We start from the raw sequence: 22,313 nt of genomic DNA, 5'->3' as shown, positions 1-22,313 counted from the left end.
TCACCCGGCCTGCAGGGACGCGATTCTGCCATGACGCATATGCTGCGTCATGGGTCGGAATGGCACCGACTTTCATGACGCAGCGTATGCGTCAAAGGTCGGGAAGGGGTTAAAGGGTCAACGAGCATTTTTTGAAAATTTCAGTTAACCAATGGTAGCGAACTGATTGCTACTTCTGGCCCCTCCGTCATAGGGAGGGTGCCGGAGCAATCAATATATACTCTTGCTATTTCCGGTTCTTTTCCTGTTCTGTCTGTGCTGTTATAGCATTCCGTTTTGCACTCTGCTTATACTGTTTGTTTCCGCAGAATATCAGTGACCAGATGTTCGGCTATCCAAAGATGACACCTGTGCCTTTATACTCAAGTGCCATCCCGTTCCGCCACTCGCCATCTGAACCCCTGGACAAAGCAAAAGGTGCCGGAGCCAGCTTCCTTCCATCTACCCGGAATCTGACTCCCTCCGCCAGAGCCAGCTTCATATCTCATAACTGGTGTCCGCCGGTCAGCTCCACCATATCTGTTATACAGTCATGGCCAAAAGTATTCACACCCCTGCAATTCTGTCAGATTATACTCAGTTTCTTCCTGAAAATGATTGCAAACACAAATTCTTTGGTATTATTATCTTCATTTAATTTGTCTTAAATGAAAAAACACAAAAGAAAATGAAGCAAAAAGCAAAACATTGATCATTTCACACAAAGCTCCAAATATGGGCCAGACAAAAGTATTGGCACCCTCAGACTAATACTTGGTTGCACAACCTTTAGCCAAAATAACTGCGACCAACCGCTTCCGGTAACCATCAATGAGTTTCTTACAATGCTCTGTTGGAATTTTAGACCATTCTTCTTTGGCAAACTGCTCCAGGTCTCCTGATATTTGAAGGGTGCCTTCTCCAAACTGCTATTTTTAGATCTCTCCACAGGTGTTCTATGGTATTCAGGTCTGGACTCATTGCTGGCCACCTTAGAAGTCTCCAGTGCTTTCTCTCAAACCATTTTCTAGTGCTTTTTGAAGTGTGTTTTGGGTCATTGTCCTGCTGGAAGACCCATGACCTCTGAGGGAGAAACAACTTTCTCACACTGGGCCCTACATTATGCAGCAAAATTTGTTGGTAGTCTTCAGACTTCATAATGCCATGCACACGGTCAAGCAGTCCAGTGCCAGAGGCAGCAAAGCAACCCCAAAACATCAGGGAACCTCCAACATGTTTGACTGTAGAGACCGTGTTCTTTTCTTTGAATGCCTCTTTTTTTCTCCTGTAAACTCAATGTTGGTGCCTTTGTCCAAAAAGCTCTACTTTTGTCTCATCTGACGAGAGAACATTCTTCCAAAACGTTTTAGGCTTTTTCAGGTAAGTTTTGGCAAACTCCAGCCTGGCTTTTTTATGTCTCGGGGTAAGATTGAGTTTACAGGAGAAAAAAAAGAGGCATTCAAAGAAAAGAACATGGTCCCTACAGTCAAACATGGCGGAGGTTCCCTGATGTTTTGGGGTTGCTTTGCTGCCTCTGGCACTGGACTGCTTGACCGTGTGCATGGCATTATGAAGTCTGAAGACTACCAACAAATTTTGCTACATAATGTAGGGCCCAGTGTGAGAAAGTTGTTTCTCCCTCAGAGGCCATGGGTCTTCCAGCAGGACAATGACCCAAAACCCACATCAAAAAACACTAGAAAATGGTTTGAGAGAAAGCACTGGAGACTTCTAAGGTGGCCAGCAATGAGTCCAGACCTGAATCCCATAGAACACCTGTGGAGAGATCTAAAAATAGCAGTTTGGAGAAGGCACCCTTCAAATATCAGGGGACCTGGAGCAGTTTGCCAAAGAAGAATGGTCTAAAATTCCAGCAGAGCATTGTAAGCATCTAATTGATGGTTACCGGAAGCGGTTGGTCGCAGTTATTTTGGCTAAAGGACGTGCAACCAAGTATTAGTCTGAGGGTGCCAATACTTTTGTCTGGCCCATATTTGGAGTTTTGTGTGAAATGATCAATGTTTTGCTTTTTGCTTCAGTTTCTTTTGTGTTTTTTCATTTAAGACAAATTAAATGAAGATAATAATACCAAAGAATTTGTGTTTGCAATCATTTTCAGGAAGAAACTGGGTATTATCTGACAGAATTGCAGGGGTGTGAATACTTTTGGCCATGACTGTATCTGTTTACCCGTTTTTCCTTCTGGGACAGCTGCCACATGTCCAGATCTAACTGGAGGTAGCACCTGTGTCCTCCAGGTATTTCCCTCTGGTCCTGTACGAGGGATCTTACCTGGGGCTCTCTAGTTACGCCCCCTTCGGAGCCCCCTGGACCGAGGTCACAAGGTTCCACTCAAAAAATAAAAAACGAATGTGAACTTCATCACCTGTGCATCCGCTTCCATTTGTTACATAGAGATAAATAGGGGTCACCTACTGTTAGGCTGGCATCCCTTTATAGATTGTAAGATTGCAAGCAGGGCCCTCACTCATCCTGTAACTGTTAAAATGTATTACATTGTATTGTTTTTATTGTCTGTACATGTCCCTACTTACCGTAAAGTGTTGCAGAATATGTTGGTGTTATATAAAAAACATTATTATTAAAAAAATGATTATCTTTATGTAAGCATTATATGTGCAAATCATGGACCTTTAGTCCGTTTCCCCTCTTTTTGTGAGGCACCTTTTAGATTGAACTATGTATTATGATATCTATCTAATAAAGTTTGTTATCGTTTTGGACTGTCACGGGGTCCTTCTCCGGTACCGCACAATCAACAGAGCCAGCGAAGAGTGAACAATCCCAAGACCTTTAGATAGGCAAAAATATGAAGGGTCCATATACGATTCACCACACAAAGGATAAAATAGTCCAGAAAACGAATCCAGTTCAGTAACAGAATAAAAGTCCAACAATACAGCAGACAGAGGATAGCATAGTCCATATACTCTTCTTTCTCTTTGAGATGCTGTGAACACATCATCATTCCACACAGGACTGATCTGTGTCTCACCTCCCTGATATTTTAAGTCTCCCTCCTCATTCACAGGTCAGGAGGGGGAAGGTCTCAGGGGCTCATTGTTTCAACAAGCTAGGTCAACATGTCATTAGCATATTAGTAAACAATACAGTGCAGTGGGGGCTGATATCAGATGGCAGCAACAGCCATTCATCAATTAGCAAATAACTCCTTCTACAAGCGAACACCATGAAAATAAGTAAAATAGAAATATACACAAAAATGATACCCACTTAGCATATCACACCATCACATGGACATATTTCACTTCTTTGGCTTGGAGTATCATTTTCTCTTTACCAGCGTTGCAGTGTGAATGCATATCTGCCAACTTTTACAGAAACAAAAGAGGGATATACCATGCGGGACACTATATTTTGGCTACACCCTTACCCGCACCTCTTAGTTACACCCATTTACCATTTTTTTCTACCCTGGAGGGAGGAAATATCAGAGGGGACATGATGGAAGTGAGGGACATTCAGCAGACACTCAGGACAGCAGAGAGTTGGCCCAAATTCAGAATTGTCTCGCTGTATTTGAGATTGTTGGGACCTATGGATTTTTTTTCATTCACTACCTGAAGCTGAATGAAGTCTCAAAATATGACACATATACAATGCCCTGTGTCGACGAGCTCATTAACAGGCTAGAGCCAGCCAGGTATATTAACATATATTAACACTCTGGACTTCACGGAAGGATATTGACAGATTCCTCTATCCAAAGATGCCAAGGAGAAGACAGATTTGACAATGATAGACAGTTGTTTCCAGTATGTCAGGATGCCGTTTGGGTTAAAAGGAGCTCCAGCCACCTATCAGAGAGCCATGGATCGAATCCTAGCTCTCCACAAGAAGTACGCAGCATCCTACTTGGATGATATCGTGGTCTTAAGCCAGGATTGGAGAAGTCATCTAGGCAAAGTCCAGGCAATATTTGATGCTTTAAGGAAGGCAGAGTTTTCCCATTAACCAAAAGAAATGTGCCATGGGGATGGAAGAAGCCAAGTACTTGGGCTATGTAGAAAGAAGAGGCGAGAGTAAACCCCAAGTGAATAAGGTTGACACAATCCAGAATTGGCGAAACCACTCTCACAGAAGCAGGTCAGTACGTTTTTGGGCATTGTCGGCTACTACCATTGGTTCATCCCAAAATTTGCCATAATAGCGGCACCTCTGATAGTTCTCCCTATTGGTTCAAAGCCAGCTATAGCCAAGTGGTCTCAAGAAGCTGAGAGAGCGGCTGAGTTGGAAACTATCTCCATGTGAGAAAATCTATTCCATCATGGAGAAGGAGACTTTAGCCATCAAGTAGGCATTGGACACTAAGATACTACGTATTGGGCAAGAAGTTTAGGTTAGTGTTAAACCATGCCCTGCTGAGGTGGATGTGGGAGAAGAAGGGGAACAAAGCCTGAGTGACCAGGTGATTCTGAGCACTTCCAGATTTTAGCTTCCATGTAGTGCATAGGCCCAGGAAACTACATAGAAATGCTGGTCGAGGGTCCACTGAATGATAGTGGAAGGTGCAATGCCCCCCCACTTGGGAAGAGTGGGAGAATGTAAGTTGGCCGCTGGACATGTCCTCGAGGGGAGCAATGTATCATCAAGGTTGGTAACCACAGTGATGTGAGCCTGGACAAGCAGGCTCCAGCATGTAGAGAGTCAATACTTTGTGCCCAGAGCCAGGTTTAAATGCAGTGAGAGAGATGGATGGGACTGGCTGCTCACATATCCCCACTCCAGGACGTGATATAGGCAGATATGAGGAAGTTCAGCTATATCATTAATGATGCATGTGCAAGGTGAAAAGACCTTGTATCATGACCCACACTGGTAGGTACAGCAGAAGACACAACAAATACCAACAATGGGATGGAAAAAGGGAGAGGAAAGCCCTAACAGTACGGATCAAGGGATGGGGCACCTCTTAACCACAACCTGTGCCTATCCCTATGCTCACTTAACGCCCTATGTGGGTCTTTCCCCTCACAGCCGTCACGTGCCTAGTCCCTGTAACCTCACTATACCCTGGCTACTGCACCAGCCAGGAACGATGCTAGCCTCACCACTACAGATAGTACAGATAGTATAAACACAGAGGGTAGTGAAAAGCATGAGACAGGCAAGGAAAGAGAACAAGAAACGTGGCTCCAGCCTCCGCTGCCATGCTCCACACAGCAAAGGACAAGGAATAAGGAAATGTAACTCCACAGAAGTAGCAGATAAACCACTGGCACCAGGGAGCTCCAAACTCCTAGGCTGGTCTTCATAGAATAACTATTACCAACAGTTAGCTGATGCGTCATGTGACTATTTAAAGAATGGTGGGAGTGGTCACCACCCACATCAGCTGACCAGCAACAAAACAATTTCCAGCAAGAAAACTGACATTAACCCTTGCAGGCCCATAAAGGGAAAAAAGTCATATTTAAATTATAACAGAACCAGAGCTGCCACGAAACTAAAAATTAATTGTGACATCTTGTTTGTGTGGCTCAGTGTCTGCCAGAGGCTGAGTGAAGGTCCATGCTTTATTTATGGACTGTATATTTTCTGTTTTGGTGCTGTTATACCTTTTGTACCCAGAAGAGGCTGTTTTTGTTTGTTAAGCTGGATGGTTTATGGACATTTAATAAACCGGATGTTTCTTTTGAGCCATAAAATTGGACCCCTGTGTGTGCCCAAGAGATGATTGCTTTCACCCCCTAGATTTTAACCCTTTATCTGTCCTTGAGTCTGAAGGGCACAGGGTTAAGCAGGATCTTAAAAATTGTTAGTTTTCTTGATTATTATGAAAAAAGCAAAATATTACCTTCATGTTGTCATATTTATGTACAGATTCATGATTTTCCAGTTTGTCATAAATGTGTGGTGTTAGTAGCTTTGCTATTTCTGGCCTCATTCGATGCTGCGAAAAGAAAAATTAATATAGTTTGACTAATGCATAAAATAGAATACCTTTCAAAAAGTAGGAATATACCAATATAGTAACCTTGTAAAGTAGCAGTTGACGCCCTTGTAAGACTAAAGGCTCACTCACACTTGCGAATAGCTCAAAGACTAATGCAATCCGATAAAAAAAAGCGGATTGCATTTGGACCAGTGTTATTCTATGATTGTGAGCTCATCTGCATTTTTTTTTCCAGCTCCGATTGTGTCAAGATCGGACTGAAGAAAAAGGCAGTATGTGGCGATTGCATGCAAAATTCAGATCATAAGTCTATGGGTGCATGTGAAACATTGCACTGCACTTGGATGTTACCTGAGTGCAGTGCAATTCTCGTGCAGGCTGGCAACAGAGGCGATGGAGAAATTACTTTCTCAGTCTCCTCGGCACCGATTCTCTGATGTGAGAGGATTGGAGCAGAAGAGGAACCAACTGTCATTAGCATATCACCTTCAATGCGCTAGTATCGGATGCCATACGCTAATGTGACTCTGGCCTAAGTGACAAAAAATGTTTCAGAAAAATAAAATCCATGTAAAAAATGTATATAAACCTTTTTACATTATAACTTCTTATTTATGGGAAAAAAAACACACATTGACTTCTCTAAGTTCCAAACTATATTACTAGCTTTTTATTTAGCCTACCCGGTGAACGCCAGAATTACTATTTTTCATTTGTTTTGCACTACAAAAATATAATAAATAGCAAGCATGAAGTCACTCGAGCATAACAATTTTACCTACTAAAACTACCGTAGTTTGTAATGCCAAGTGAAAGCACTTACACACATCAGTCGACAGACAAAGCATTTCCACCAAGTGCCACATCAGCCATGATTAGTTTTCTTTTTATCTAAATATGTTATCAACAAGCTTATGCTCAATTAAACTTGTCATTTTAAGGAGAGCCAATCACAGCTGAGGGGAAAAGCACTTAGATGCTAATTTCAGCCATCGTTGGAGGTGTCAGCATCTATGTTAAGGTGGAAAAGTTCCATCCCCCTTTCTGAAAACTTCTCTAACGTTACTGTATGGATTTGCTGTTTTTATGTGACATAGTTATGTGATTTTACTGTCACTAGTCTGCAAGCAGCTTGATAGCTTATGACAGGGTTAACAACTAGTGGCAGCCCAGGTGGGGAAGAATTATATGGGCACTGTGTACCAGAAGGTAGTCCTGTTAGTCAGTTGCGAGAGAGTTATTGAAGTAATAGGAAGTATTATAGCTACAGGCCACAAGTCAAAGTGTGCTGAGACAGAGAATCAAAAGGGAAAGTGCAGAGTCATGTAACAGAAGCTAGTTTCTATCTAACAGCCGGAGTACAGAGACAAATAATTACAGCGACACACATTGTGACTCATATACAAGGGGATTCTTCATTGACGGTGAGTACCTGCAGTGGCATTAAAAAGAGCTGACGCCGGCGAGATTCCCATAGGTGTGTTGTGGGCTACAGACAATGTGTCAAACCGGTCCTGGACAACTAAGTGAATCTTTATCTGACCTGGAAGGAACACAAATATACTGCACCGTATTGAGGGATACTGAGTGGGTGAAGACATACTTTGCTACGCAGCAAAATGTACTGAAAAATATCATTATGTCGCTTTTTTATATTATTTGCTAGTCCATTAGTGGACTTGCAAAGGTAGCTAGCACTAGGTAGATTTCAACCTGCAATCAGTATTACAGGATATAGTGAAAATCTTGTACTCGTATGGAAAATATGCATATTATACACCTCGTCATGCTACAGCGCAGGCACCGCCACAGGCGCCTGCCCGATGAATGTAAAAAAAATGTAGCCTTCATCAAGATGGTGCCGGCGGCGCCTGCACAGTAGCATCTTTCCAATAGATGCTATTGCGCAGGCGCAACCGGCGTCATCTTGATGGAGCCCAATATTTTATTCTCTTCCAAAATGGCGCCTGCAGCTGCGCCTCTGCAGCAGTGTAAAAGGGGGGACTGGGCTGCTGAAACGCAGGGTCCTGTTCCTGGGGGAACGAGATTGCAGCCACAGTGAGCCAGTAACCAGGGTGAAGGGGGCATGTCCAGTTGGGGTGAGGTAAAAGGGGTGGCGCGGGAACTAGAGGGGTGTCCAGAACACCAGAAGGGTGCAGACCGCAGCTGAGGGGAGCGGCAGGCTGCGGCGTGCAGAGGAAGGGCTGCATCATGAGGGACTCGCCTATACCGGCGGGTGCACAGGGGAGAATGCGATCGACGGAGCATTGCATTTCACATATCCAGGTATTGTCTGACATCCAGAGAGGCGCACGCCGGGCAGAGCATTGCAGTGCAGTCCTTCAGGTGACGGCAGCTATTCAAAGAGGCGCGCACCGAGAGGAACCCTGCAGAGAGCTCTATTCTTTTGCTCCGCAGATATACAGTTAGGTCCATATATATTTGGACAGAGACAATATTTTTCTAATTTTGGTTATAGACATTACCACAATGAATTTTAAACAAAACAATTCAGACGCAGTTGAAGTACAGACTTTCAGCTTTCATTTGAGGGTATCCACATTAAAACTGGAGGAAGGGTTTAGAAGTTTCAGCTCCTTAACATGTGCCATCCTGTTTTTAAAGGGACCAAAAGTAATTGGACAGATTCAATAATTTTAAATAAAATGTTAATTTTTAGTACTTGGTTGAAAGCCCTTTGTTGGCAATGACTGCCTGAAGTCTTGAACTCATGGACATCACCAGACGCTGTGTTTCCTCCTTTTTGATGCTGTGCCAGGCCTACACTGCGGTGGTTTTCAGTTGCTGTTTGTTTGTGGGCCTTTCTATCTGAAGTTTAGTCTTTAACAAGTGAAATGCATGCTCAATTGTGTTGAGATCAGGTGACTGACTAGGCCATTCAAGAATATTCCACTTATTTGCTTTAATAAACTCCCGGGTTGCTTTGGCTTTATGTTTTGGGTCATTGTCCATCTGTAGTATGAAACGACGACCAATCAGTTTGGCTGCATTTTGCTGGATCTGAGCACACAGTATGTCTCTGAATACATCAGAATTCATTCGGCTGCTTCTGTCCTGTGTCACATCATCAATAAACACTAGTGACCCAGTGCCACTGGAAGCCATGCATGCCCAAGCGATCACACTGCCTCCGCCGTGTTTTACAGATGATGTGGTATGCTTTGGATCATGAGCTGTACCACGCCTTCGCCATACTTTTCTCTTTCCATCATACTGGTAGAGGTTGATCTTGGTTTCATCTGTCCAAAGAATGTTCTTCCAGAACTGTGCTGGCTTTTTTAGATGTTTTTTAGCAAAGTCCAGTCTAGCCTTTTTATTCTTGATGCTTATGAGGGGCTTGCACCTTGCAGTGAACCCTCTGTATTTACTTTCATGCAGTCTTCTCTTTATGGTAGATTTGGATATTGATACACCTACCTCCTGGAGAGTGTTGTTCACTTGGTTGGCTGTTGTGAAGGGGTTTCTCTTCACCATGGAGATTATTCTGCGATCATCCACCACTGTTGTCTTCCGTGGGCACCCAAGTCTTTTTGCATTGATGAATTCACCAGTGCTTTCTTTTTTTCTCAAGATGTACCAAATTGTAGATTTTGCCACTCCTAATATTGTAGCAATTTCTCGGATGGGTTTTTTCTGTTTTCGCAGCTTAAGGATGGCTTGTTTCACTTACATGGAGAGCTCCTTTGACCGCATGTTTACTTCACAGCAAAACCTTCCAAATGCAAGCACCACACCTCAAATCAACTCCAGGCCTTTTATCTGCTTAATTGAGAATGACATAAGAAAGGGATTCCCCACACCTGTCCATGAAATAGCCTTGGAGTCAATTGTCCAATTACTTTTGGTCCCTTTAAAAACAGGGTGGCACATGTTAAGGAGCTGAAACTCCTAAACCCTTCATCCAATTTTAATGTGCATACCCTCAAATGAAAGCTGAAAGTCTGAACTTCAACTGCATCTGAATTGTTTTGTTTAAAATTCATTGTGGTAATGTCTATAACCAAAATTAGAAAAATGTTGTCTCTGTCCAAATATATATGGACCTAACTGTATGTAATAGGGGCTCAGCGGGTAAAACCGGAGACCGCTCGCTCCTGCCAGAAGTAGGACCGTGTGCTGGGTGAGGACACCAGCAGATATTACACCAACCGCTGCCAGCTTCCTGCTACCAAGGGGACCTTGAGCGAGTGACAGGCTGTGGAGCCTGATCTGGAGCCAGATATGTGAACTGTTAATCAGAGACTGTTAGTTAAAAAAACGGTTATTCAGTTTAATTTTGTACCCTTTTACCCTGCAATCTCCCTGCGTGGAGTTCCCAACTGTTGACTAATTAAATATAGTCAGCCCCTACTCTGCAGCATTTGTGATACTGCATCCCAGCACCTGCATAATACAGTAGCATCTATCACGTTATGATAGATGCTACTGTGCAGGCGCCACAGGCGTCATCTTGATGGAGCCTAATTTTTTTTCTTATCTTCCAAAATTGCACCGACGGAGACACCTGCTCAGTAGCATCTATCACGTTCTGATAGATGCCACTGCGCAGGCGCTGCTGGCGCCATTTTAATGATGCCTAATTTTTTTCTCTGCTAAAATGGTGTCTACGCAGTAGCATCTATCTATTGTTTGAAAAAAAAATAGAAAAACATTTTCTTAAACAAAACTATATGTCTAAAGAAAATGAAAATATGCATATTATCCACGTTATCATGCTATTACTGAGTTATCAGTGACCTGCCATAAGCCATACATATTAATATCTAAGCAGAGCACCACATGAAGACCCCCCCACAGGCTGCCCTGGGAGCATGAGAATCTCAATAACTGAAAACTACAACTAAAGATTAAACAACCACAAGACGGATTTCATCAGCCAAGGTATCATTTTAATCAGTATAACGGCACCAAGCTGACAGCGTCTGTAGGTTACTCAGCACAATCTTGCTGACAGGTTCACTTTAAAGTCAAAATTGGCTCGCTCACTAAGGGATTCAAGAAAAACTAACAGGACTGTGATAGCCAGAATTCATGCTGGTTGGTAGGTGATCAAATACTTATTTCATGCAATAAAATGAAATTTAATTACCGTATATACTCGAGTATAAGCCGACCCGGGTATAAGCCGAGGCACCTACTTTTGCCACGGAAAACTGGGTAAGCTTATTGACTCAAGTGTAAGCCGGGTATGCATTGTCCCCTCATCCCTGTCCTGTTATGCATGGCCTCCCACTTTCCTGCCCTGGTATGAATGCCTCCCCATCCCTGCCCCTGTCTGCATGCCTCCCCTCTCCCTGTCATTGTATGCATGCCTCCCTCTTCCCTGTCCTGGTATGAGTGCCTCCCCGTCCCTGCCCCTGTATGCATGCCTCCCCCGTTCTGTCCCTGTATGCATGCCTCCCCCGTTCAGTTCCTGTATGCATGCCTCCCCCGTTCTGTCCCTGTATGCATGCCTCCCCCGTTCAGTTCCTGTATGCATGCCTCCCCCGTTCTGTCCCTGTATGCATGCCTCCTTATTCGCTATCCCTGTGTGCATATTTCCTATTGAAAAAAAACATCATACCCACCTATGTGCGGGCCCTGGGTGCTGCCACTGCATCTAGTTCAGTTCAGCGGCGCCTATGGGAGTGGAGATGCGTCCATATTCATCACCATAATGAGAGGTACCACATGACTGCTGAGCACAGGAAGAGCTGCAGGCATGCGCCGGAACGAGGTTCAGTGCCAGCACCAAGGGCGCACAGGTAGGTGAGTATGAAGTGTGCGCCGCCTCCTGGCACCTGCTGCTCTGCAGCCCCCCTCCCCCCTGACTTTCTGTACCGTGACTCATGTGTAAGCTGTGGGGGGCGTTTTCAGCATAAAAGAATGTGCTGAAAAACTCGGCTTGTACACGAGTATATACGGTATGTAAAAGTCATACAATGTGATTTTCTGTTTGTTTGTTTTTTAAGATTTTGTCTCTCACAGTTGAAGTATGCTTACAATACAAATTACAGACCTCTCCATTCTTTGTAGGTGGAAAAATGTACTTGAGCCTTTTTACCTTTTCTATATCATTATATAAGTCTATATATGTTATTTAATATCTTCATATTTGTAAATGTTTTTATATTTCACCATACAATGTCCTGTTTTTTATCTCAATATATTTTTATAATTTCTCCATGGTTTGCAAAGGTACACAACCTACCACAAAAAGTACTTTTACTGCTGTCAAAATTATTTTTTTCAATTTAATACTAACTCATTTTTATTTGATTTTACCTTAATTCGTTTTAAGTTCTTCTAAAATCTAAGTTAGTTGTTTACTATATTTTTCACTGCATCATTGTTATTGCAACTTGTTTTTAGGCATATCCATTTCATTAATGCCGTTCCTACACCCTTGTTGTTTCATCTCTTTTCTCTCTATAATTTAGGTCCTCATAATTAAATTCCAAGATCGTTCATCACTTTTTAAAAGGTTAGATCCTGCACAAACTCTCCACTGAGGCTACTTCTTTCCACTTTGCCTGCTCATCATTATTATCAATGTCATTTCCTTTCCTCTCGATCCTTTCCTATGCACTTTTTACTTATTCTATTACTCCCAATGTTCTAAAACTGTATTTCTTCAATTAAGCACTATACTTTTTCTCCACCATTGTTCCTTTTTCTTATTTTAAATTCTAATCAATTTTCCCTGTTTCTCATTCTGTCTCTTCTCTCCCGCCACTTTTCTTTAGTAAACCTCAAAGCGACACTTCCCAGCCACCCATCCAAACACACTTGACTGTTCACTTCACCTTTATTCCATAGGGGTTATTCTTTTAATTCCCCTCTGATTGAACATTCTATATCCTTTTACTTTTCTTCAATTTTCCACCCTAATTCATCTTACCTCCAGTCCTTAATTAGCTACAACCATTAGCCTCCTAGCCACAGTTTTTTTTCCAATCGGTGACAAGTTCTAATCCTTTTATTCCTATCCAGTGTCTTTTTTCCAATAAGTGACAAATTCTAATCCTTTTGTTCCTATCCACAGTCTTTCTTCCAATAAGTGACAAGTTCTAATCCTTTTGTTCCTATCCAGTCTTTTTTCCAATCGGTTACAATGCACACTCTGCAACTTTGAGATTTTTCACTGTATACATAAAGTCTCTTTTCACACTTTTTCTTTAACCATGATCTGATCATTCTCTTTCCTTGCCTCCTTTTGAATTTTTCTCTTTTTTTTCTTCTCTTTATTGACTATCCCACATTCTCTGTATCTTCACTTTTGTCCTGTCTTTCCACCCTACCCCTTGGGGAGCATTTCTTTTTATTATTGCCATCCCTTTAACCTTTATAAAGCTTGCATTTGCTGTACCTTGCTCATTCTTTTTTCACCTATATAAAGGAGCAGGTTTTGCGCCAAAACACGTTGGCACTAATGAAAACCAGCAGCACAGACCACCTAATGTGATTCTCTCCATTCTGGTAAGTGTAGCTGCACATTGACATTTGTCAATTAACTGCCCTGCATTTCCGCAGCCATAAAGCACACACACCTTGCTGTACCTTATAAACAGGCAATACCTGGACTAAAATATTATCATGCAGTACAAACATAAATATAGTTAATAAAACTAATATTAAACACAGTATCTCCTCTTTAACCATTGAACAACCAAGCAACATAAATTTACGGTGCCTGGTCCTGTGATTTTACCCCATGCATTGTAAATTTATGGTGCATGGTAAAAGCTTCTGCAACCTGATAGGAGCAGGTCCAGTTTCTGCAAGTTCTCCTGGAACACATGTCACAGTTCAGTTTCCTATCTGAATGAATGATCAGTTCAGGAGAAGAAAGAAATGGATTGCTCTAATAAGATTTATTACAACGTTTCTTAATCTCACATATACCATTGATTTATGAGAAATAATAATATGAGGTTACTCTTTCATGTGACCACCTGAGATAGTGTTTTAACTCCCAAAAGAATGAATGGAGTGGCAGTGCGCATGATAGACCTTTGCTCCATTCACACGGGGCTCTTCAGGGACCTGGCTCTCGGGGACAATGGAGATCCCAGCGGTTGGATAGGGAATAACTTACAAACTCGGGAAAACCCTTTTTACTTATTATTCACATCCCATATTTTCACATAGAACTTACTTGATAGTTAAGGCGCACGTATGGTATGCCCATTCTTATCAGCCTCTCAAACATTGAAACTTCCAAATTAAAATTTTTAGCCAGTTCATACACAGTTGTTGCTGGACGGAGCTGCATAGAAATATATATTTAATGATGAATAAAATAATAAATTACATAACATATTATATCATGTTATTACAACTATGAAAGTGTGCGTCTTTTTTAAATATCTGGCATGTAATAGAAACATGTTAACATTTTTAATCTAAGTGATGAAGAGAGGCCAACATTCTCACTGCTGTTCTTCTATGATATTGGGTACCTATTGGGACAGCGAAGATAATGTCAGTAAAGCACTGGAGAATATGATGATGCTAAGCGCAATAAATATTATAGAGACACCTACCTTAACTTAAGTTTTTTTTTTATAAATACAGAAGAAGAGTAAAAAATGATGGTGCCCTATTACGCTAACATTGTTCTGACCTTTCAGGCTGATACTGATTTTCCAAGGCTCCAAACCTTATCACACGCTGCATCATCTACTTGGTGAATTCAGCCTTGTGCAGCCTCCTCCCCTGAAATCTAGTTTGGAAAAGGCTGTAAGGTGAGCACATATCGCACCCACAGCAAGTTTAACTTTATAGATGTTTCTTGACAGCTATAAATTAATCAACAATTTCTACAGTTTTTGCTGCCGTTACTATAAAAAAGCTCACTGCAAGTGCATCCAGGATAGAACTCTCATTTCTTAGGCCGGGTTCACACTGCGTTACAGTAGCCCGTTCAACACATACGTTAAACGGGCTGCTGTAACGCAAGTGCCGACTTTGGCACATCGCTAGTGCAGATAGAGCAGCTGCTAGCTCTATCTGCGCTAGCAGTGACGGACCCGGAAACACTGCAGCCCACATCTCCGGGTATGTTACTCAATGACGGCACATGGCTAGTGCACGCCCATTGTGGGCATGCGCTAGCGATGCGTCTGACATTGCAGTCTATGGCGGCTATAACGGACTACGTTACACCGCGTTTATGTTATGTAACGTAGTCCATCTAACGAACTGCCAGGACGCAGTGTGATCCCGGCCTTAGTTTGAGGATTCATGTGCTACAATCTACACTGAATAGATGCTTTTTTGCAGACACCCATTTTGCAGTGTTTCATTGTGGCATTGATTCAACTGGATGATATTGACCCAAGTCATATAATTGCCAGAAATTAGATGGTTGTACTGAAAAATGCAGAACAGTCTTTTCTACTTTGGCCCAGAAATGTTCTATAGAATTAAGGCCTGTGATGTTTGAGGAAGTAAGAAAAACTGTTTGCCTTCTTGGAAACAGTCCAAGACTACATGAGCTTTGTGGCATGGTGCATTGTTCTACCAAAACTATCTTTCTGCCATTTAGCTAACAGCTACATAAAATAATTAACTTCTTCAGCCACAATGCTTAGGTAAGCCCTATTATCCAATAGATTCATCCACAGGTACCAAAGTATTCAGAATGTGACAGGAAAACATTCCCTGCACCATTATTCCACTGCATCCAGTCTGAACTGTTGACATTTGATAGGAAGGGTTAATTGATACATGCTGCTTCTACTAAATTCCGACCCTCACATCAAGAAATGTGCAACAGGATAGTTTTGACCAGGCAATGTTTTTGCAGTCTGTTTAGAAGTCTTGTCTTTCCTATTTATATATACAGTATAGTCAAAGAATAAGAGAGAAGGGAAATGGATTGAAGGGGCAAATGTCGGACTGTGGGACCCTTTTGTGGGCACGCGGAATTGCTGTACTACTGATGCAGTAAAGGGCAGATAATAATGAGGTCAATTTGGACTGCTGTCCGGAGCCCAAGGCTCTGAGGGAAAATCATACCCAAATTGCTCTCATTATACTCTTTTATGCCAACACTGAGTAGGAAGCAGAACAGAGAAACCATAGCATAATAAGGGACATTAAATGCATGGAGAATAGCTTCTCTCCAAATCCAATTTCCCAGGAAAAAAATGCACAAACAGGTAAATTCGAACTTTGCTTCATCCACTCATTTCCATTGAGGACACATTCAAAGTAATTAAGACAAGTATGACACAAGAGAAGGAAATCCAGATGGAGGCCCAATTGCTGGTGTAGTCAATGATGAAAAAAGCTACCTGTGAAGTACATAATAATATAATATCATAAAGTGGAATGTGAGAGGGATAAACATTAGAAGGTTGGATATTATAAAGATGGGAATGGAAACAAGTGTGGACCTAGTGGGAGTCAGTGAATTGCACTGGATTAGATCTGGAGATTTCAGTTCAGAAGACTACACCAATTATTACTATGGCAATGAGACAAAAATGAGAAAGCATATGTCATTGTGGCCAACAAAAATATTTCAGAATGTGTAAAATGCCAGCAGTACATCAAATTTATGGGTGTGCAACCACATTAGATGGAAATGTGACCATCATCCAAGGATATGCACCAACAGTAGACAAATCAGAGCAAAACACTGAGGACTTCTACGTTCAGGTCCAAGGCACCTGACAAGACTCCCAAGAAAGGACATAGTCTAAATTATGGGCAACTTCAAGGATATGATGGAGGAGTGGTCATCAGACATGGTCTTAGGGAGTGGAATGAAGTGGAGGACCAGCTTGTGCAGGTCTGTCATGAGAACAAACTCAGAGTGAGGCGATTCAATGCTACTTTCATAGAAAAGCCATGAAAGACAAGAACAACTTCTTGAGTGCATGAACCTCGAAGAAGCCACATCAGGAAATGATTTGTCTTTGGTGAAACAAGTGAAGAAGCATTTCTTAGCAACCTAAACAATTACTAAAGACTGTGAATGGAATAAAACTAGTGACAAGCAGAACATCAAGCAGAGACAAAAAATACACATAGGAATTATATGCCAGCAGCAGCATTGACCATCATGAGGAAAGAGGGTGCCAAGAGGAACGAGAACCAGACCTGAAGTGGATTTGGCACCGAGGCAGCTGCTAAACAACAAAGCACCTGGTATTGATGGTATTCTTGCAGAGCTGCTCAAAACAGTTCAAAAAGTGACATTTACAGTACTATGACAGATGATCTGGAAGACCTGCACATAGTCAAATAAGTGGAAAAGATCAGTTTTCATCCCACTGCTGAAGAAAGGTGATACCAGGAACTGTGCCAGCTCAAGAACAATCGCCCTAATCCCCCACATCAGCAATGTGCCTCTAAAGATCATTCAGAAGTGCTTGGGCAACATGCTTAATAGAAAAATGTATGATACCCAGATGCATAAGAAAACCCCACAAGGTTGTCTGTTTCTGAAATAATAACCCTGGCTAGTCTAGCACCTATGATCATTGCTTGTTCGAAGACGCTCTGATCTTGATTTTAAGATCATGAAAATTTGGTCTCGTGTATAAAGTTCCCATGCAGGGTAACTCTGATACTGAAAGAGCAGATATCTTTAATAAAATGGATGTTCAGTATACATTGCCAAACACTGAGAACATTTGCTTTCAGAATTTCTTGTCTAGGTTCTTCAATTGTTTAACTAAACAAATAATGCTATTTTGTAGTGTAGTGCTGTATCAAATGCAAAATTACAGTTAATACACTTGAAAACATACTTGCTGATGGTCTCCAATTAGGATAAGGTGCTGGCATCTACTACTCAGTGTTGTAATAATGTGTGCTTCCAAAACCTCAGCAGCCTCTTCAACAATGACAATTCTTGGTTGAACAACTTGTAGAAGTTTCCTGTATTTCGCTGCACCTATACATTTTTTTTTTCAAAAAGATACACATCAGTTAGCTTATTATTTTGGTCTGCTCTTGAAATACTACTAAGGTACATTCAGTTTTAAATTTAGAAACTAATAAATGGCACAGATTCACTAAAATGTCCTAAAATGTATGAAGAACATGTATCACATAGGAACACACGGGCAGCACGGTGGCGCAGTGGTTAGCACAGCAGCCTTGCAGCGCTGGGGTCCTGGGTTCTAATCCCACCCAGGACAACATCTGCAAAGAGTTTGTATGTTCTCTCCGTGTTTGCGTGGGTTTCCTCCGGGTACTCCGGTTTCCTCCCACATTCCAAAGACATACTGATAGGGAATTTAGATTGTGAGCCCCATCGGGGACAGCAATGATAATGTGTGCAAAATGTAAAGCGCTGCGGAATATGTTAGCGCTATATAAAAATAAAGATTATTATTATTAACACATCAAATTTTTCTGTTATTTGCAAATATTGATAGCCAAAGCAAACCAGGCAAAATTATCTCCCACAGCAAAACTACTGCTACTGTAGTGCCTCTATGAAATGCACAAGAACTTCAACAAGTGCATATTTTTGCATTTTTTTTTGTACTTTTTACTTAGTCCTTCTATGTGACTTTAACTTTTATTTGTTGGATTACATGACCTGCAATGCAGTAGACCTGTCAGTTTTACACTGGCAGAATTCATGAACAGGGTCTAACAGGCCACTGTAGCTAGCAGGCCCAAAGGTCATTATTTGACCTCCGGCTGCTATGACTATGTCACTAGAGATGAGCGAATTTGTTCGGAAAACGATCAGTCAAACATAAATTTAGCACAAATATGGTACAATTGGATTTGTGATTGGAAACATGAGCAAAATTTATAAAATCTTTAATATTCGGTAAAAGTGCGGGCAAATACTTGCGTTGCCGCAAAAGTATTTTCACCACTTTACCAATGAAAATGGTCGTGTATCATGAGCGTTTGGCATGTGTTTGATGAGGGGAGAGGGTTTGCAGAGCTCAGAGGCGCGGTGTGCTCAGGGCCGCATTTAGAGTTTCTGCTGCCCTAGGCACTTTTCGTGCTACCTGCCCCATTGGTGAGTATGATTAATGCAGACACTGTCGGCTGTGACTTCAGCTACTTTCACAGATTTTTACCATTCTCGGCAGATCGGGCAGTTTTTCCGCATCTGCCATGTAACGGATCACTTACGGCAACACTGCGTTCGGCCTCATTCATTCCCTATGGGACTTTCGGACATGTGCAGCACTTGCGGTTTTGCCGTGATCCGGCAAATGCAGTACATGCAACAATGGAGAAAAAAAAAGCTGCTAGCAGTGTTTTTTTGTCTCACCGCACGCAAGTGCTGCACATATCCGCAAGTAGCCATCACTACCTGTCCCTGCACCTTGCTAGCTCATCCCTAACCATCCCTCTCTGACCTAAAACTACACTATAAGGGTATGTGCACACGTTCAGGAATTTTCGCGTTTTTTCGTGATAACGCGATAAAGATGCATACATATGCATCCTATCATTTAGAATGCATTCCACAATTTTTGTGCACATGATGCGTTTTTTTTTCCGCAAAAAAAAAAAGCAGCATGTGCATTAATTTTGCAGATTTTTCACGTTTTTCCCGCTATTTAATGCATTGGGAAAAAATGCGAAAAAAAAAAAAACGCATGCGGATTTCTGGCAGAAATGTCCGGTTTTTGTCAGGAAATTTCTGCAAGAAATCCTGAACGTGTGCACATACCCTAAAGCTTTAGAAAAACAATTTATTAACTGACATATTCCTACGATAATGAGGGCTCCAGGCTACTTGCAAAGACTGGGACGGGCAGTCTCTGGGTCTCCATTCTCTCCTTACAGTATTGTAATATTCAGTCACTATGTGGTGGCAATATGTGGTCTGGTCATGGTGTGGCGGTATTTGTGGCGGTATTTGTAGGTGTATAATGGTTTGTATAGGGGAAAGCCAAGTGAATAGCGGTTTGTATGAGGGAGAGTGGGGTAGATACTGACATGTATGGGGGAAAGCTGAGTGGATACTGACTTGTATGGGGGAAAGCTGCCTTACGCTGTATTTGTTCTGTTCTCCACATTCCATACAAACAGTAACAAATGAAACATGTATAGGTAGCTGAACTGACCAGCTCTTTAGTCTGAAGTGAGCAGCTTGTGATTTACACTGAGCGAAATCAGTGCATTCGCATATAAAAGGCCATAAGTCTCTGCAGCCAGAAGGCCGCAGTGAGCGCTCCTTCCATTCACTCTGCAGGTTGACCCTAGGTCAAGACCCTGCCACAGAACTCCAGCAGCTCCCAGGAGAACGGTAGAGACTAGGTCCTGCTCATGAGCACCCCCAGCCCCCTCTTCCTCCTCTGCCGCTGGCTGCTCCTTGCAGCCACAGCAGTACCTGCTAACCGGAGCCTTTAGGACTAATATGGAGGGAGACGAGGATGGGAGCGGGCTGCTGAACTGTCTGCACTCAGCCATGGCCAGTCGGAGCCCCCTCTTCACTCTGGTAGTGGAAGGGAAGAACTTCAACTTACCGGCCAAGGACATGTAAGTAGCTGCGGTGCCCACAGAGGCGTGGAGCTGCTGTCGGCTGGGGAACACGGGCAGGGAAGGAGCGGGCTGTTTCCGGGGTCAGGCTGCAAAGTTCAGTAATGATTGTTGGTGGGTGGGCAGGCTGAAAAGGACTTAAAAAAAAAACAAAAAAACCCCTTGCTCAGGTGCCGCCCCCTGCATCCTGGCGCCCCTAGGCACGTGCCCTCAAGTGCCTTGAGGCAAATACGGCCCTGGGTGTTCTTGTAAACTGTCTTTTCCCCCCCTAGCTTTACCTCTGCACATTGCGGCTAGCCAATCAGAGCGAAGGAAACACCCTCAATGTCCTCACACAACGGGTTGTGTGATTGACTGCTGAAATCACATGTCCTTCTCCATATAAATAGCAGACATCTTGTTTTAGCACCATGTTGACACTGCAACAGCACAGAGAGGCTGCTCCTAATGCTGGCACTGTTAACAAGATTTTAGCTAGTTAGTTAGGCGGTTGTATATCAGTCAGATAGTGTAGCTAGGTAGTGTCCAGTATGGCTCTTAAATTTACCTTCCATAACTTTTTTTGGCCATTGCTGAGGTCCATAGACAAAGCCAGCAGGGCACATGTCCTACAAGTGTGTTGTGCACTGCTTCTATTGTGCTCCATGCACGAGTATAGCATTCTAATTAATATTTTTTCACTAGCTAAATGTGAAACAGCCTGCTGTATCCCACCTTGTCATTTAAGGCAGTGGTGATATGAAACTGTCTGCAGACCTAAGGCACATTAAAAAAAGATATAATTTTTTCTGTTGCTAAATGTGAAACAGCCTGCTGTATCACACTTTGTCATTTTGTTGGGTTGAAATTATGCTGTAGAGGCCTGATTTAGAGGCCACAAAAAATGATTCTGTTCCTAGTGTCATACAATAGGGCACCTCACTTTAAAATAGTTTGTAGCATCTAGTGTGTTATAGAGGCCTGATCCAAAAGGACACCAAAAAATTCTTGTGTTCCTAGTGTCATATAGTAGGGGACCTGACTTTAAAATTATTTGTAGCATAACTTCTTTGTCATACAGGCCTCATCCACACTCAAACATTTTTTTTTCTGTGACTAACACGATACAGCATGCCATATTTCAACTTGGAATTTACTGTTGCTGAAATTCAGCTGTTTGCAGTGATGGTGCAGAGTTTAAAATCTAATTTTTTGTTGCTAATACTGCGCTCCTACCACACTATCTGAGCAACATGACTGGGAAAAAGTGAGGCCGTGGTGGAAGGGGAACTAGGCTTGGTGTTCAAGGTGTACGTGGGGTAGGTGGTAATGTTTGTGAAAGCACTAGTGAAGCAATGTCTTGCCCTATGCAAAGACAAATGACAACTTCTGTTACTGGACAGGCTACACCACTACTTTTCTTTGGCCTTGTGGATGATACCCAGAAAGAGCATGCACTCGAGTGGATGGCAAGTGCAACTTCAAGTGGACTCTCCTCCTCTTCGTCCACCTCAACATCACACCCAGTACAGTCCACAGATGTGGCACCCAAATTCTCCTTGCTTCCCCCCGCATCCCAACTCTCCAACCGTACAACTGACTGTACGGAACCACAGATGGGTGAGTCTTAAGAGCTGTTCACACATTCTATGCAATGGTCATCAGAAGTGTACACAAAAGCTTTGCAGAGTCAAGAGGAGGAAATGTCCAACACTTTTTTAGCTTGGATCTGGGGCAGGAAAAAGTAGGGTACGAACAACAACCTGACTCTCGTCATCAGACGTTAACCCCTGGGGGAGGTGATCCTGATTAGACTCAGATATCTGAGGCTCACGGGGACTGTACTGTGTTGTCAGGGCAAGAAAAGGAAGAGGGTGACTCCAAGGGAGAGGAATGTGATAACACAGAGGATGATGATGATGAGGTGTTAGATTCCAGT

General features: G+C 42.5%; 1 protein-coding gene across 1 annotated transcript in view; it reads right to left on the bottom strand.

Annotated features, from left to right (window-relative positions):
- The window catches only part of LOC138642403 (NFX1-type zinc finger-containing protein 1-like), a 158,984-nt gene that overhangs the window by 8,229 nt on the left and 128,442 nt on the right, over positions 1 to 22,313 (bottom strand). Inside the window, exons 19-21 of the mRNA XM_069730529.1 lie at positions 17,683 to 17,828; positions 14,076 to 14,186; positions 5,819 to 5,914 (exon numbers count right to left, since the gene is read on the bottom strand). Of these exons, the coding sequence (XP_069586630.1) occupies positions 5,819 to 5,914; positions 14,076 to 14,186; positions 17,683 to 17,828 (353 nt within the window). The remainder of the gene's footprint in view (positions 1 to 5,818; positions 5,915 to 14,075; positions 14,187 to 17,682; positions 17,829 to 22,313) is intronic.

This window comes from Ranitomeya imitator, chromosome 6 (assembly GCF_032444005.1).
Source record: "Ranitomeya imitator isolate aRanImi1 chromosome 6, aRanImi1.pri, whole genome shotgun sequence".
Classification (NCBI taxonomy): Eukaryota; Metazoa; Chordata; class Amphibia; order Anura; family Dendrobatidae; genus Ranitomeya; species Ranitomeya imitator.
Note: the sequence above shows the minus strand (reverse complement) of the source record. Positions and strands in the feature narration are given on the sequence as shown.